This window comes from Ixodes scapularis, unplaced genomic scaffold, assembly GCF_016920785.2.
Source record: "Ixodes scapularis isolate PalLabHiFi unplaced genomic scaffold, ASM1692078v2 PGA_scaffold0__279_contigs__length_252992795, whole genome shotgun sequence".
Taxonomy (NCBI): domain Eukaryota; kingdom Metazoa; phylum Arthropoda; class Arachnida; order Ixodida; family Ixodidae; genus Ixodes; species Ixodes scapularis.
Window position 1 is genome coordinate 66,638,241 of NW_024609835.1, and position 17,568 is coordinate 66,655,808.

At 43.1% G+C, this 17,568-nt stretch overlaps 1 protein-coding gene across 1 annotated transcript in view; it reads right to left on the reverse strand.

Moving 5' to 3' along the window:
* Positions 1 to 17,568, reverse strand: part of LOC8023944 (leishmanolysin-like peptidase) — a 56,325-nt gene that overhangs the window by 13,011 nt on the left and 25,746 nt on the right. Inside the window, exons 9-15 of the mRNA XM_029966345.4 lie at positions 15,926 to 16,043; positions 13,716 to 13,823; positions 13,197 to 13,273; positions 12,983 to 13,093; positions 12,438 to 12,570; positions 11,037 to 11,126; positions 8,490 to 8,559 (exon numbers count right to left, since the gene is read on the reverse strand). Coding sequence (XP_029822205.3) covers positions 8,490 to 8,559; positions 11,037 to 11,126; positions 12,438 to 12,570; positions 12,983 to 13,093; positions 13,197 to 13,273; positions 13,716 to 13,823; positions 15,926 to 16,043 — 707 coding nt within the window. The remainder of the gene's footprint in view (positions 1 to 8,489; positions 8,560 to 11,036; positions 11,127 to 12,437; positions 12,571 to 12,982; positions 13,094 to 13,196; positions 13,274 to 13,715; positions 13,824 to 15,925; positions 16,044 to 17,568) is intronic.

Consider the following 17,568-nt stretch of genomic DNA (forward strand, 5'->3'; position numbering starts at 1 on the left):
AATCACGGTCTCGCATCCCCTCATTGAGGGGCCTCCTCGCTACAAGCCGAGCGGGCCGGCGCCTGCGGCTCTAATGTTTGTTTTGGTTTGTTCCCAGTATTTCTTTTTAGTTTTTTAACATTGAGCAAGAGGCATCCACGCCACGCCGGCACCACAGCACTACTAAAAAGAAGAAAAAAGCTATATATACAAAAAAGCCAACCCCCGAAAGTTTTTTTTTCTTTTCCCCTTTTATTTGCACCGAGCGCGAAACCCGCTTTCCCAAGGTCAACCAGATTCGGGACGACAACTTGCTGTTGTCCCCGGCCCCCCATCCCACGGGGAAAACCGCTCCGGTACAAGCAGGGAGTGCGTGCTGCAGCCAGCATGGTTGCAAGCGCTGCGGACTCGAAAGTCTAGACCCGAAACTCTTGTCCGCCGTCTTGTTTCCGCCCATCGAACGTCGTTTCTGGAGTGCAGACCGCGAACTATACACGTTTGCAAGTTCGGCTTCAGGGCGCTGCCATCTTGCCTGTCTGGGGTGCGCTTGGACCAGTCATAATCCGATTACGAAGCCTTGCTAAGGCGTCGTAATCGGATTATGGCCGCTCCCGAGAGCGCACCCCACTGAGGAAGATGGCGGCGCCCTGAGACCGGACTTGCAAACGTGTATACGCGTTGAAATTTTACGTTGTGCGGACTATCCGCAGGCTTGTTTAGTATCACGAAACGAATTTTGTGAATGAAGGAGTATGTTAATTTATATATACATATATATAAATTTAAAATACGTTTCGAAGTGCCAATTCATTACTTTATATATATATATATATATATATATATATATATATATATATATACACGGCAAATCCCGCCCCCCCTCCTCAATCTTTTTTTCAATGTTTTGTTGAACGCTCATTCTCCGCCAACATGCAGCGCTAGAGGTACGAACCAAGGTAACCAACCGTTATCTTCTTCAAACGCTATTTTTTCTAAAGTGGTCTTGGGAAACTGGGACCCATTTTTGCCAGTTTTCGCTAACTAGCGGCATAGAGCTCCATGTATCCGAGCCATATGCTGAGAAAGTTCCGCAGATGGGTGGAGCTTGTGATCCGCTAAATATAGCTAAAATAAGCCGACCTCGAGATACCACAATATGGAGATTCGTTTTCGCTTTGCCACTTCGCTCTGAGCGAGCCCACTGAAATTTGAGGATACAAGGAGCGTTATGGAAACATTTCTCGTTCATCGGTATTCTATTACGCCTGTAATTCATCACTGTATTAAAAAGACCGAACGCTTTTTATCAATCTCTAAATAACAAGACTTACAAAAAAGCTTTTTGTTTCTTTTCGTTTGTTTGTATTAAAAAAAAAGCATGGTTTCTCAATCAAAAAGGGTCAGGCAATTTAGAGCACGTGTTCGCAGTCTCAGCATGGCAAACGCTTTCAGCGGTGTTGAATTGTAGCAGTAGTGCGAACATAGAAAATTAATTTTATAGAAAAAAAGAAGGAATGGAAGACGGTACTATTTTTGGAAATCGTTGCAGATAGGGAAGTCTGAGCAATTGATTGTGTTGAAAGACATGTCACAACGGACGTGGAGTGGCCAATTTAGAGTGGGCCATGTTTCAACTGAAAGTACAAGTAATGTTTAACGCAATATTTTATAAATGAGAAAACACGATTAAAAAAGAGAATGACGTCACCCCGTGGCTTCCGCAAGCAATTATCTTGTGGAGGAGAGCCCTCTCCTGATATTTTTAATCTCTTCACTTGCGCTGACAGAGCTATAGGAGTAGCGGGAATTCGAAATGCTCTGGGAAAGCCGCACAAGCAACACAAAGTAAAAACAATTTTTACGGTGTGTTGCGGCTTTGGACTAGTAGGGCCACTGACTCGTGAGCAACGTTACTAAAGCAAGCTCAGTTTCGCAGCTCCCTATTCTCGCCTGCAAAGGCCAGAGCCTGCAAAGGCGAGTGGCCCAGGTGGCGGTCACGAAAACTAGCGGCGCTGCAGTCGGATCTTGCTTCCCGGTCCCGCGCGTCGTCTACTACCACCGCGTTGAGAGCTTCTTTTTCTTTTCTTCCTTTTATTTTTTACTTGCATGTGTATATTAGCAAAAGAAAGAAAAAAAAAAGGTAATGAAGATGAAGTGTAACACACCACAGAGATCAGAGTCGGCGCGTTGTGAGTGTTCTTTGAGTGTTTGAAATTTATTTTTGTGCGCGCCTGTTTCCTTGCGCTGTGAAATATTAGTATGAATTGCCAACTCGCTCAAACTCGAGTATTGCTATTGAAGCTTCGCGGGCTAGACGATCCGGAAGCAAGACTCGACTCGCTGCGAGTTCTCGTGACCGCCACTGAGCCCACGTCACAGGCGGAGCTGTGAAACTGAGCTTGCTCCAGTAACGTTGCTCGTGAGGGCAGTCATGGGAAGAATTTCTCAAAAAACATCCACGGGATACTGATGTCGAAATTGGAAATGTATGGAATCTGCTTGGGCATTTGCAGAATTTTTTTTTTTAATTTTTAGTTTTCGTTTGTGTAGTACATATTTTTTATTTTTCTTTCGTCTGTTATTTATTTTTATATGTGTATGTACTCCTTATTATGCTTTGTTCTTTAAAAAAAAATTCTAAAATTGCATTCTATCTCAAAACAAAAAAACAAATTAGTTTTGTTTATACTGCAGGAGTTTAGTCTGCCAGAACATGGCGACATTGTTACCCACTGTAGATGAGCAATTTAGCCAGCGGAGTATAACCGCTAGCCTGGGGTCTTTAACGTGCACCATTCAGTAGTGATGCACGACCGCACGCCGGTACGGTGCAGCGCGAGCTTTCGCTCCACGCGCGTCGAGCAGGCTGTGCGCTTTAGCCCACTCGGCCACCGATCCCCCCATTCTATCTCGCAATCATGGAATGCTCGAAGGAACTACGAAGAAGAGGAGGTGAAGGAAGAAGAAGTATTAAATAGTTGATGGTCATGTCTGTGTATATCCTCCCCTGTCTGCGTGTAAGTGTTTAATGTTCAAGCAGTTTCCTCATAGACTGATTTGTACTCACCTCAGACGTGGACCACTTATTTTTTTCTTCGCCGTGCCAAGAAATGATTCTTCCCTTCTGATTATTCAATGTCAGTCACACATAAGCGTTTAAATTAAAACTACCGAATGACGGAAACTCCAAATCAAAATAAATGCTGTTTTTCAGAATAATATTTGGCGGAAAGGGTTCATACAAATTGAGGCAGCAAGAAATTATGTGATTTAAATAAACTCCTTTTTTCTCCACCCTGCTTGTAAGTGTGCTGGTTAAAGCCCCTTGATAGAGTTCCTCAATGATGCTGTGCTGGCGCAGCGCACAAGCAACATTGAGGCACTTTAACCCTCGATGTGCTTCATATGTCTTATTTTCGAAAAAAAAAAGAAGTGCCAATGAGCAGGTACACGCTTCGTGGGCTCTTGGAAACAAATGGCGGGGCAGCACTGAATTGTATTGGAGTGAGCTATCGATCGAGACACAATGTTTTCGTTCTAGCACGTACTGCCTTTACGTTTCTCGCACGTCTGAAGAACAATGTTTGTTGACTTTTAGGAATCACGAATCGTTATTTATCGAAGGATATAGGCGTATGTGTCGCTGCTTGTACTTCTGGCTTATGTGAGAACTGCATTCGTCCGCGTGTGCTGCCAATGCACAACTCAATCACGCGCCTCAAATAAAAAAAAAAAAAAAAAAAACCTTTAAGAGTTCGACGAAGGGCATCTGTACGCCCCAGCGGAGAGCTGAGGATTAATTTCGACCATCTGGGGATCTTTCGGAATGTCTCCGAATTAACCGACATTACGTTGTGCGATTGTGCATGTAATATTCGTACTCGTGTGGCATAAAGCCAGTAAAGATAGCTTGTAGTTCAAGTGCCATTCACGATTTATTATTAATATCTTCTTGCCGCACGAGTGACCTTGCAATCAAAAATTTCAAGTATATGTGGAAAGGGAATTAAAACCCAATTAATATGATAAGATTTCGCTTGCGATGTCTCAGCTCTAACGTTAAGCACCGTAGCTTCCACCGCACTTTTATGGCCGCATAAGCGACGACGCAACAGCAAAAGCTTGCTTAAAATCGTACAACGTGTATCAAACATAAAGGCATGCTTGTGCGAAAAAGACATGTGCAAAAAAACAACCCCAAATTGCACGCAAGCCGGAACAGGCGAAAACGGTTTTATGCCACCTTTAAGATACTAAAGTGTTCGATGCTAGGTTATAAAACATATCGTTTTGTTAATAGCTTTTTAGAATGGAGAGAATACAGCTAGGCGAGTTAGTTAGGAAACGATTGTGAACCCATTATCAGGTTCACAAGTATGTCGTTAAAAGAATACAGTATGTAAGATTTCTGTGCGATAAATACCAGCCTGCAGATCGTCTCGTGCAGACGACCAAGCTTCATCCAAAGCAACTAGCTCGCGCTTTTAGCATTCCCGGTTAACAGTAGTCCATGCTAAGGTTAGACGAAGTATAGCAGGAGTTGAGCGCGGACATCGTTTTGTCCGTGGACTCGTGCTCGGAAACGTGATCACCACGTTTCTTGCTTCTAGCTTTACTGCCGACGGAAACCAAAATAAAAATTAGAGTTACGTCCAAAGTCATTTTATCCGAAGGTTTCGAGTTACGTCCGACGGAATTCGAAATCAAAATTAAAGTTAATGTAAAAATTAAAGTAGACGGAAATAAAAGCTTAAGTTACGTCCTGAGTAACCAACGCAACCTTACTGAATGTTACACTTTACGACCTATACATGATGTAAACGAAAACATATCGTGAATTATTACTATGTTACGTCCAATGCAGCATTCGTTAATCGGTTAAAAGCGCTTGGTCCTATCTCGTCGTCCTCGTGTCCTCGTTTTTTAGGCGCTTCGCAAGTTAAACATCTACCTACTAGCCCACCTATCCATTTACCGTAACTTCAATTTTTATTTCGGGCTCCATCGGACGTAACTTCACTCTTTATTTCGAGTTCGGTCGGACGTAACTTTAATTTTTATTTCGAGTTCGGTCGGACGTAACTTTAATTTTTATTTCGTGTTCGGTTGGACGTAACTTTAATTTTCATATTGGGTTACGTCGGACGCAACTCGCAGCCTTGGGGTAAACTTACCTCGGACGTAACTTTAATTTTTATTTCGGGTTCCGCAGGACGTAACGCTAGACATTGCGCTAAACGCGACCTTTCTAGTGCCACGCCCCCCCCCTCCCAGCTTGTGGCAGTGGAAGTAAATATTCTCGCCCGCTATCTTCGATGACTCCATTTCTATAGGTATACAAGCCCCGCTATCGCCGGTTTTTGTCCAGCCCGATATGCGTGATGCACACAGCACTTCAAACGTTCCAAAGGCCGCGCGAACACAACTCGGCAATAAACGTGCTTTCAATCAATCGCCATGAAATTGCTGGCAAACAAACTTCAGCTCCTTGCACTGCGAACGCCACCTCCCCAGCCCACGACTCTCCTCTTTTACGCGCGGAAGGCGCCGTAATCCATGCCGACTACACAAAAGCCTCTCTACAGCTTTGCTTCTGCGACGCCCCTCAAGCTCATCCATCTGCTCAAGCACGGAAACGCAATAAAAACACAACCAAACACAACAGTCGCACGTTTACAAAAAAAAAAACACTCCACCACCCGCGCGGTCCGCACCACCCTTGCCATCAACATCCCTCCCCCCCCCCCCCCCCCCCCTCTTTCGCGGCGCCACTCAGCTCTCCAAAGTCAAGCCGCACAACTTTCGCAAGAAACGCCAACAGCCAAACTCATTTCAGCGTCTGAATGAACTCATGAACTCACTCACAATCACGAACGTTTCAGATTTCACAGGTTCACTCCCCATCAGATCACGAACCCATCACGCTCACGATGCTACTCACAATCCCATCACAAACTCATCACGCTCACGAAGTCATTCACCACCCCATCATGAACTCATCACGCTCACGAAGTCACTCACCGTCTCGTCATGAACTCATCACGCTCATGAAGTCGCTCACGATCACATCATGAGCTGATCCGAGTTCATGAAGTCACTCACAATCACATCATGAACTCTTCAAACTTCACGAACTCGCTCACAGCCACTCACAATCACGCGGTGAGTGTGAGTGAGCGTGAGTGAGCGAGTTCATGAGTGAGTTTGCCGAGGTATGCCCTAGAATACGAGATTTTGTTTTTAAACCAGCAAGCTAGTTCTCACTGCATGTTGGAGCCTCAATCAAGCTCAAATCAAATTTACCATAGAATTAACATTTTGTATTTTGGGAAGTAGTAAGGGAAGCAAGCGATTGTTTTCACCGTGGCTCGAGCGCTGTTTTGTTTTGGCATCTCTCGTCTTTTTTCTGAATAACCTCGAGAAGTCACTATTATTATGTCCAATCCAGATGTCCCTTTCAGCAGTGTCCTTATAACGTCACCGTGGAATAAAGCTCAAGGAACCCGCATTGTTTTATCTGTTAGCTGGGCGTGCCAACAAAGCCTTCCACTTTTGGACTTGACTGGGATAGTTGACCACCTAAAATGCGGGACCACATTAGTTAACTTTTGCACAATGAAGAAGGGAGTCATGTGCGGTCAGAGACAGAAAAGGTCGCTGACGAAACTTGGTCTTGACTTACTGTGTGGAGGTCAGCAATTCTTTTAAAATTGTAACAAAATACATAGGCTTTAATAGTATCGCAATACCAAGAATACACCTGAGAATGTCTTTCGATACAGAAATATAAAATATAGTTGAAAAATGGCATTGCGATAGAGAAATATAAATATATATTTGGGAAATACTATCGATTTGTATTGTGATACTGGCCAACCCTGGCAAAAACCAGCGCGCAACAATTTATAAAAAAAAGACGAGGAAAAAAGCGGTTGCGCAAAGGGTGGAGGCTGACCAAGAATGAAAGAAAACCAAGTCACAACAGTAACTTCTCGCAGACTATGTAAATAGTAAACATAGAATTCTTTTTCTAAGATCAGTTCTTGAGATTTGTTATGCAACATCATTTGCTGGCACAGTCTGGCAGTTCACACTACACTTCTTTCCAATGGTTGCTTAGGAAATAATGTAACGAAAGGTGCAGACTTTTTACTTTCTTTTTTGTTAACACTAAGTTTGCTTTTATCAAAGAATGTTCTATATTTCACGGTACAAGATAGCCATGCACAGTAAATGCTGATGGGGTCCACACGATCATATCAAATATGACAACAGCAATTCCCTTGTAATCAAACACTAAACAGAGAGGGGAAAAAGAAATTAAAGCTAAAGCCAAAGGAAAAATAAGATTGGACAGACAATCACGTCGTGTGATGCGAATGGACAGTGTCAGCTGGTGTGATATTGCAATGATTTGCATGGTGAATGAAGGGAAATTTCATTTCGGTGATATTGCGTACATATCGATAAAGTTGCAGCATTATTTAATTTTACATTTTATTGAGTTCGTCAACATGGATCTAAATTATATAAATTTAGGCGCTATTGAATCCTGGAGATGTTCAACATTTTACCAATATTGCATCTTAATTTTTTTTTTTTTTAATGTTAACACTACCTAAAATTAGCCTTTTCTTTTTAGCTATTAAGTATATAGCATACAATGATCTTGAAATGTTTAGTTTATTACAAGAAGCACACACATACACATGTCACAATTTCACGTCAAATGCTTTCCATCCTAACACCAAGGGTGACACTGTCGGCACCTACACATCGATGACATTCTCTGTCATGGGCACATTTACGCCACAAAGCAGCATCTGCTTGCTCGGACGTATGCTTTGGTTGCCCCATGCTTGCACCAATAGCTTAGGGCGCCAAGCGGATATCAAATGCTTGCCCACGAGATCCAATTGAGGCAGACCCTCTGGCATGGGCGCATATGCACACCTGTAGCACGTGGTGAGGTTCGGGATCTTGCCAGCACAAACACTATGCAGGCACATAACACATACCTCGAAGGCAATCGGGTCACTGTCCAGGTACGACGCCACCGCCACCGCCGGCAAAGACACCAGGTCTCACGTAAACCACAATCGATCACAAACAGAACAGTTAATGCATTCCATCCCAACAGCCAGGGTGATATCGAGCGACCGATCGAGGAACGGGCGACCGAAGGCATGGAAGAGCAGGCAGTGCCCTCTCTCGTGCCAAAGCCAACTGTGAGGCTCACCCAGAACAACAAGCTCAATACAGCTGACGCTGTAAAAATGAAGAGGTCATGTCACTTGTATTGGGGAGTGGTGACAGTCTCGGGAAAAGCTGCTTTATTCTCTGCAGCAGAAATGCTCTCCTTGTTAGACAGCGGTGATATCAGTCGCGGCCACCGCTTGAGTGTAATATCTAACAGTTGAGCGCGCTGTATTGTTACAACACAAGAAAAGCCCGCAGATGGTACAAGATGTCTGAACACATGCAATATGCAATCATAAAGTGCAACTCACGTGGATTGTTTTCTGGAAATTGGCACCGCGAGCCCCGGACTACTGTGTTCTTTGAGTTCCAGGTAAACTCCTGAAAACGAAGTGCACGTGTCTGAGGTCTGAGGGTGGCACAAACTCTCAACTTGCTCTCAATTACTTGACCCGAGTGAGTTATTAAAGGGGCATTGACAGGTCAAAATCATATTTTTTTTTATTACCCGAAACAATTCAAAACGATACCTGGACATTACCCTAAAAATTCGAAACTTGGGAACTCAGTATTTGTGAAGTAAAGAAGCAATTTCCAAAAGCCGAATTTGAAGTTCCCGCGCAATCCACGCCAGTGCAGTGACGTACAAGATTGAGCCGTCCTGCAACTCGAATTTCTCCGATGCCTCTGTGTCGTGTTTGCCCGCGTACCGCAATCAACCGCTTTGTGCGTGCCACCTATCGCTGTGAGTAGACGACACCTCACTTTCGAATTTGAAGTTCTTTTTGGGGCTCTTTCAGCAATCTCAAATTCTTTAATATGATGTAAGGTCGAAGAGGAAGCGCAGTGGACTTTTGTGAGCGACACGAGGGGCCACGTTGCACCGGTTCTGCGCGAAAGACTGCCAATGTGAAGTCACAACTGAAACTGTGGTTCGCAGACATCAAACCCTGTTGTTTGACGATTTCCTTTTTGAAGTCTGAGAGGTCGCCGGGCACCTAAAAAAGACAACTTCGTCCTATTCCTCGATTATCCTCCGTCCAATCATCCTCAGTGTTACATGTGTCGAGTGCCGCCATGTTTTCAATAGGAGGATAAAAATCGGTATTTCAAAAAGAATTCGAAAAGTGCATTTACAATTGCGCAAAAAAACATGTTTTACGAATGCCGCTATTAAATATGATAAAAATGTTGCTTACAAAGCTTCTAAATTTCATAATCGATTGCGTCACAAATGAAAAGAAGCGAAGAGATGAGTAGTGGGAGAGAAGAGCGCCAAAAATAAAAAGGCATGCACGCACGTGGGAACATTTGTTTTTGTGTTCTGGTATTTTTTTGCTTGTCTATGACTTCAACTTGCATTGTTTTTGACAACAAAAACAAATACGACCTTTGGGGTGTCAGTGCCCCTTAACTGCTGTCCTGTTTTGCATCAAAAAGGCAAGAAAACTTTAGGTAGCAAAAACTGCTTTGTCATATAGCAATAACATACATAGTCAAAACTAAAATACAGTGAGTGCACAGGCAAACTCGTGAAAGTTTATCATGATGAGTTTAAATAAAATCATTAGCTGAGTTAGAGACATGTTTGTCCCTGTTCATTTTTCTACCACCGTAAAAATGTTTTCCTCCTTCTGCCTCAGTCTGAGGTTAAAATTATCATGACAGAATTTCCAAAACCTTTTGCACTTTAAGGACATAACAATGATTATTAAAGGGCAACTCCGCTCAATTCCGAAAAATTTAGGCTTACGTGTGATTCCATTTCACAAAGCACTACTAAACAGCTCTACGTCCTCGGATTCGCGAAATGTGGAATATTATTTGTGCCATCTTAATTTAAACATCAGCTGATACCGAAACCGAAACTTCGGTTGCGTCAGGCAACATTGGTCTCAAGTCGTCAGAGTCGTGGCCACGTCACGTCGAACCACGTGGTCTTGTGACGTTCGTTGGGGCGAGGTACGGGACACGCGACGCAGGCAAGTTGCTTCGCATGGCGTGGACGGTGATGACACGGGGGAGAGGAGGAAGGGGAGAAGACGAAAGAGGAGAGGGGGAGCGGAGAAACAGACCGATAAGCGCCCAGGGCAGCACAAACTAGCACATCCGCGTTACGGTGATCACGTGGACGCCGTTGAGCCAACGCCGGGAGGAAAAACTCATGACGTCATCGTTCAGTTTCGCTCTAAGTAAAAACAAACAAAACGTGAGAATGACGTCAACATGCCTGACGTAGTGGCTCAACGTTGGCCGCTCCAACTCAGTCGCATTGACTGCGCTGACGATTGCACCTCACGTCGCACGCTAGAGTTGGCAGATTTCGGCGACTTGGCTCATTTGAAAGTTTGCTGGCCAGTTTATTAAATATATAAACGAAATTAGATTGTAATATTTGACATGGGGTCTCCCTATATGATACTGAAGAGCATAGTTTTCTAAATATCAAAAATGAAGCAGAGTTGCCCTTTAAGAAGGCACTAAAGTAGTTTCTAAACTCATCTTTTTATGGCACAAACTCTGCTTATGCACCCTGAATACCCTAGAAATCCCCCGAAATTGCAATCAGACATGGTATTTTTCTCTATCATAAACGTGTGATCTTTTTCCACTTTTCTAGGATTTATCTCAGGAAAAGGGGCATGTCACAATGTTTGAAAAAAAAAAAAAAAGCCATGTGTAAACATAATTTTGGCTTTTGTAGTAGTCGGGGTGCAGGGACTGAGTAATCACTGTAAAACGACAAACCCAGAATCAACCTCTCTTTAAGTTAACTTTTTGAAATACTGAGGTCAGAAAATTGAAAGATTCAACTGCCAATCACCTCTTCAGTCAACCCTCAAAGAAATGTTACTCACCTGGATATAAGGGCAGTAATCGGCGAGTATGACTGACCCACCATGCCTGCTAAGCTCATTGGATGGAACGCCGGGAATGGAATCAAAGTTCTGCAAGAGTTTGTAGAAGAATTGGGGCAGTTAACTTGTCTTAATCTGGCATACTTCCTAAACAAAGATATCTTTTTTTTTTTTACTATATTTTGTGATTAAATAAATTTAGTCATGGATTGAAGTGCAACAGTAAGATTGACACTATGTTGAGCATAGGTACATCAACTTTTGAGGGTGACCCGAAATCCAATATACAATATAAAATTAAAAAATTAACTGCATGCACTGACTCTTAACCCCTTAACTGGGGACTTTTTTGACCAAAAATATTTGTAAAATGAGGAGTTTTTTTTAAGTGTTTCAGCTCTTCAAGCTTTAACAATAATCTCAAAATTTAAAACAAATTTTATATCAAGCTGAATGTGCACCCCGGCACTTCTTACCATCATTTGAAATTGACCTTTCACCATGCCGGCGTCATGCTAGGTTGCAACAGACCTCAGAGTTGATGACATTGCCATAAACAATTGTACCACTGTGTCATCTTCAATTTTCATGTCAGATCCCGAGGAGCATTTACTTGAACTCGACAAATCAACATTGCAGTCAAAGTCCTTGTGAGTATTTTGCAGCAACTCAGCAATTTCTTCCTCGGTCAAGAGATGCTAGCATTTGCTGGATGCCATTTTCCAAACAGACAGTCAAAAGTGTCATACAGGAGTCTTCAACCTTTTTTTGTGCTACCACGTATGCATCGTTTTAAAAACAAAATGTTTCCAGTGCACGAGGATAGATGGCGCATCCTCCCTAAACGCTAAAACGAGCGAGCGTTTAAAGACGCGCTTCCCAACAGCAAAGAAAGTGCAGTGCATCTATAGACGCACCCCCCAAGCTGCGGTAAAAATTGATCCGCGTCTAAAGACACGCTCCCCAGTTAAGGGGTTAACTGCACTAACTCCTTATAACAAGCTCTTTTGCCAGCTCATACTGCATGATTGTAGTGAAGTTGTTTCCGCATTCGATTTTAATTCCGGGGGCCTGGATTTTATCTTTTAAAGTGGACGCTGTGAAAGATGCCGGAATGTTGTCTGGCTTTGTAGGCACGAGTTCACTTCAGTAAACGAGTTTGCTACTTTTACCATCGGCGTCTGTACCATCTGTGACAATTTGTCCACGGTACCCGTACATATTACAAACCTATCCCAGCTCTTCGTTAGTCATGAATACATGCATTTACTATATCAGACTTTTCTTTAGAGTGGTTGTACTTTTGCATAATGACCCAAGCAGGCAGCAAGTGGAGTCCTGTCATCTGACCTGACCTTGGAGACGTCTTAGAAAGAAGTGAATGTGCTGGCAGTTGCACACCTGAAATACTGGCTCCAGTTCCTCCCCATGGTCCACCAGGTTGCAGAGAGCAACAGAGTCGCGGCTCTCCGTGCACTCAGTCTCGAGGGGGTCCTTCTTCACCTTGTCACAAAAGGGATGGATGGTCACGCCCCTGGAACGATTTCAAGGTTGGCTTCAGACGAAGGGAAAAGGTTCATTACGCCTATACACTCTCAGGCAAATGACACAACGGCTGTGTCACAAAATTAACATACAATTTTCTAGTCTCGTTATTTGCAGAATAAATGCAGGAACTTGCCCTTTCTAGTTTGAGAGCTAATGACTGTTGGCCTTTTGTAAGCATCTGCACTTTTTCTCAGCGCAGTGAGAAACACACATGGTATCATTCTTCCATAGTCTTTTGCCCATGACACTTCCAAATTTAAAATAGAAAATTACATATGCCACTGCTTTCAAAGGCTGCATCAAATCAGCACACGCAGATTGGCAGAGGGTTCAAGAAGCAATAAGTATGGACTCTACTGACCAGCTCATCGTACAATCTACAATAGCGCCATACACACCTTGCACGACGGCTGTCGATCCAGTCCTTGCAGCTCTTTAAGGCAAAGTCACAGCCCAAATTGTGGCCCCACTTGAGAGGTTGTGCTTGATCATAGTTGGGAAGGTACCAACTGAATACACACACAAAAAAAGGAGAAAAAAAATGCACAGGCATGCAATAGACTTTCGAGGCAATAACCCGAACATGCGATGCTTAGGGATATCCTCACTTACCCAGTGTCTTCCATGAGAGCTAAAGTGATCCTGGAGTACACTGGGTTCTGAGTGTGAGTCCCTGTCATTGCCTCATTCTGAGGAGAAATCGCAGAGCAGACAGTTAGCACAGAAAGTAACAAACTTCTAGCAAACAATACACTTGGTGCAGAACAAGGAGCAACAGATCTTTTCAACAATATTGTTGGTGTGTCATAAGAACACATTAAAGATATTCCGTTTGTACTATGATTTCTGAATTCATGTGGACTTTATATTCTTGAATTTTATTAAACAATCACTGTGATGCATATGAGAGATTCGTAAAAGCTGTGAAAAATACACTAATGCAGTCTGTGCAGGCGAGTTCCACGGCCAGAGGGACGTAACACAATGGGGTAATCGTCAAAAAAGGTTGGATAATATAGAGCCCTTGCCCTAGCCTACGATGTACAATGGAGAGTACCAAGGTTAGTAAAAAGGAACTGAGGGATGAAGATAAGTGTGATGACGAGATTCATTGAGGAAGCTCGAGAGCACCTCAAAGAGTCTTTTCTCCCAGTGAGTCAGCCTGGTGCCATCCTCTCCCTGGTCCTCGACCTCTGCTCCCTCCAGGTACGAGCAGTTGAAATGGCGCCGAGCCTCCTCCTGTTGGGAACAAGGAGGCCCAAGTGTGCTGGCAGTTACCTCTGCCATTTTTTTTGACATCCACTTATTTTCGAGAGGTTGGCAGTTTCCCTAACATGGGAGCTACAACTTGAAACTGAAGGCAACAAAAATATAAGCTAAACAGCACAAGGGTAGAGCCAAGCAAAGAGACAGACTGCCTTCTTTAGAAACCGAAACACGGTCCTGTTTCATGCCAGAAGGCGCACATTGGTCACATTTGCTGCGCTCCTACTACTTGAAGAAATCATAATGAAACTACCGTAATTAAAAACCTTGAGACAAAGAAAAAAAAAAGTTGCGACTGTGCACCAGCTTGCCTGCGTTTCGACTTTTATTTCAATGAAACCAAAGTGCCAAAAAGAAAGGCTACTCTTACAATAATTAGTAAAACTGAAACAAAATAATAAAGATTCTTTTATTGATTTCATACACTGATCTCACCAGCCAGTTTCATTGTGCCACCGCTGCTGGCATGCATCCTGGGAACTGTAGTCTTTCTACATGCGCATGTAGCGCATGTAGCAGAGAGCGAGATGACACTAGCTGTCTCGTGCACTGCTACCTGCCTCTTGTGAACTATAGAGATGGCGGCGTCACGTGGAACACTTAGCGAGATCAGTCTATTAGCACTTTTGGTTTTCAATTCATTTTCATTTATTGTTCCCTCAGGGCCCAAAAACAATTCTAACTAAACTTTTTTTTATCGATGGATAGAGCCCTGCATGGATTTCATTATTTGTATCTCAGCAACATCCACAAACTTTATATCCAAGTCTGAATGGCATTCACAAATTTTGTCGGTCATTGTATGTATCGGGTCCATATCACAAGAGCGAATGACAGTTTAGCGAACGGCGACATTTGAGCGAATGGCCGTTTTAACGAATAACGGGGGCGCGCGTTAACCCATCCATCGCGCTGCGCTTTACGCCGCTTCGCGGCGACAGTCTGCGGCAACTCATTACAAAAATATGAACTCACTTGGCCCACCCGAAAACGCCGCTTCGCGGCGTCCGGCTATTCGCTAAAGTGTCGTTCGATGAAACGTGGGCGTTCGCTAAAACGTCATTCGATCAAGTGAGTGCCTCCCGTATGTATCTGCATCCGACTTGCAATCACATATTTTTTTACTTGATACATTGTAAGTTTGATAGGCTTAAACCATGTGTCAAGTGCAAACAGGGATTCCTTATGGCCACATATTTTGCACCTTTAGCGTTCACCAAACTGTAAGAAAAAGTGTCTGCAAACATAGAAACAGCATATGTTACAGGTGCCAACAGGCCAAACCAATGTCCAAACAAAAACAAACATGCCTGCCCGTAAACAGCTCTGTAAGAAAGTGACGACTTGACGTCATTGCCACAAGTACTCGTCATGTGTTTGGTGCACTAGTTCCTATGTTGCTGCTGTGCCATAAAAGCCCCATCATTCATTCATTGCCACAGGTGTTGCTTCTCTGCAGTGCACCCGTGCTGTAAGGGGAGTGCACTCATTGGAGCGAAAGCAGCCGGTATAAAACTAATTTTAAAAACATCTTACGGCATTAAAAAAATATATAGTCAACAAAAGAAACATTCAATTTGAGGGTCGAATTAGAGTTTTCGATTTAAAAATCTAATTTAATAAACTAATAATCATTTGGAGTTTGAAGTATGAACTATGTCCAGATGTCTTGAAATTATAAAAGTAAGAGATGTTTTCGGCCATTCTGTGCTCCTGGAAGTGATGCTGCACTGTCATCAGTTGGTAGAAAGGTGCATAAAAAAACATGGTGAAACAGGAATGCCCGTCTCCTAGGGTGCCACACCTCTGAACTAAAGGGCTGTATTTTCAGAAAATGCCACTCAGCTGTATTGAGGTGCAAGACTATGCTGATTTTTCTTTAAAAGGTAGTGCTAAAAGCATACCGAGTAACCAAACTTCACAAGGAAAAGGGCCATATAAACATGACTGAATGCATTTTCAAGACCAGGAACAACTCAGAGGAGGGCACATATGTGCGATGCACTACAATATGGCACTGTTAAAAACTGCAACTACAGTTAAAGCGTGCCCCCAGCCCACTTGATGGCACCCACCACAACACGGGGTGTCACCATGATCCAGGAGATCTTGCTGATGCTTCCTCCATGAATCTTCCAGTTGGTCCGCATCACCTTTCGCATCACACGTTCACTCCACTTGTGAGTTTGCAACCTGCCATGATTCAAGGTTAACAAAACCCAGTTCAAAAAGTTCCACAAAAATGGAATGACGATAATTAGTGCAAATGTGGAATGTATGAAGAAACAGGTTCCAAACTGAAACCAAACCTGTGTAACATAAAACATAAGGAGTCATTAACTCGTCATGCCTCTTAATTTCAAGTTTCAAACGAACTGACTATCATGACCCAGAACATGGAAACCATTCATCTGGTCCCCTGATAGCGTCAAGTGTGCACATATTTTGTAGGAGTGCTTGTTCCAATGAAGCGATGGCTCAGACTAAAACATGGATTAGGAAGATACTTACTTAACTCACTCTATTTACTAAAATGTTATTGCTTACGCAATATAAAACAACTCGCATTTGACAAACATAACTGTCAGCCGACGGCTAAAGCAAGAGAAAAAAAAGATACTAGATCAGGTCATGCCATGAATGGGAAACAAGAAGCAAACAGGTTAGTGTGACACACACAGCATAAAAGTAGAAAGTAGAATTGAGCTTTAAAAAAATTCAGATTTTCAACATAGAAAAGGCATTACCTAAATGAGAGAAAGATTGTCACAGCTAGTTCTGGAACAGAGGAAATGCAGAATCAGAAAAAGAAAGAACAAAAAGAAAAAGAAGCAGAAGAAAACATGGAGAGAAAAAGAGCACAAGCCAATTGATGGGAACACAATAAAAACCAAACTTAGGAGAAGCAAGAAATGACCGTAGCTGCCATGCATAAGAGCTTCAAGTCAGGAGTGTAGCCATGGGGCTTTGGGGTTTCAGTGCCCCCCCTCCCAATATGCAATAAAACCTATGTGCCCAATGTTATTCTCCACGCCAACTCATTACACCACCCACGGAAAAAAAAGAATTTGTGGCTACACCACTGCTTCAGACCAAACATAAAGCTAGTTTTCTTTCTCAAATAATAAATAAGATGACAAGATTAGATCACACAATGATATAAAGTAGTCAGAGTCCTTCAATACACTACTGGTCGCAAAACTTTTCCGCATAACTACAAGAAAACTTGGTACGTGACCGCACACAGTGCTGGCATTAAAGGGGCACTGACACATCAAAATCACATTTTTTTTTATTATCCAAAACGATTGAAAACGATGCCGGGACATTACCCTCAAAATTTGAAATTTGTGAATTCAGTATTTGTGAAGTAAAAAAACAATTTCCAAATGCCGAATTCGAAGTTCCTGCGCGATTCGCGCCGGCACGTTGACGTCAAATATTGCGGAGCCCTGAGAGTCCACTTTCTTTCACAACTCCCTGCTGTTGCCATGGCGACCCAAAGCGAGGAGGAAAGAAGCGAGCGCCGGCCTTGGCGTTGGCGGACCGGTTTTGAGCGGTGTCGCCTGTTTTCCGTGGGAGGATACAAATCCAGGAGACGGCACCACAACGAACTCCCGATTTTTGGTATTTCAAAAAGAAGGGCCGTAGTGCGTTCGTAATTGTGTTAAAAAACATGTTTTAGGATTGCCGTTATTAAATGTTATAGAGATGTCGC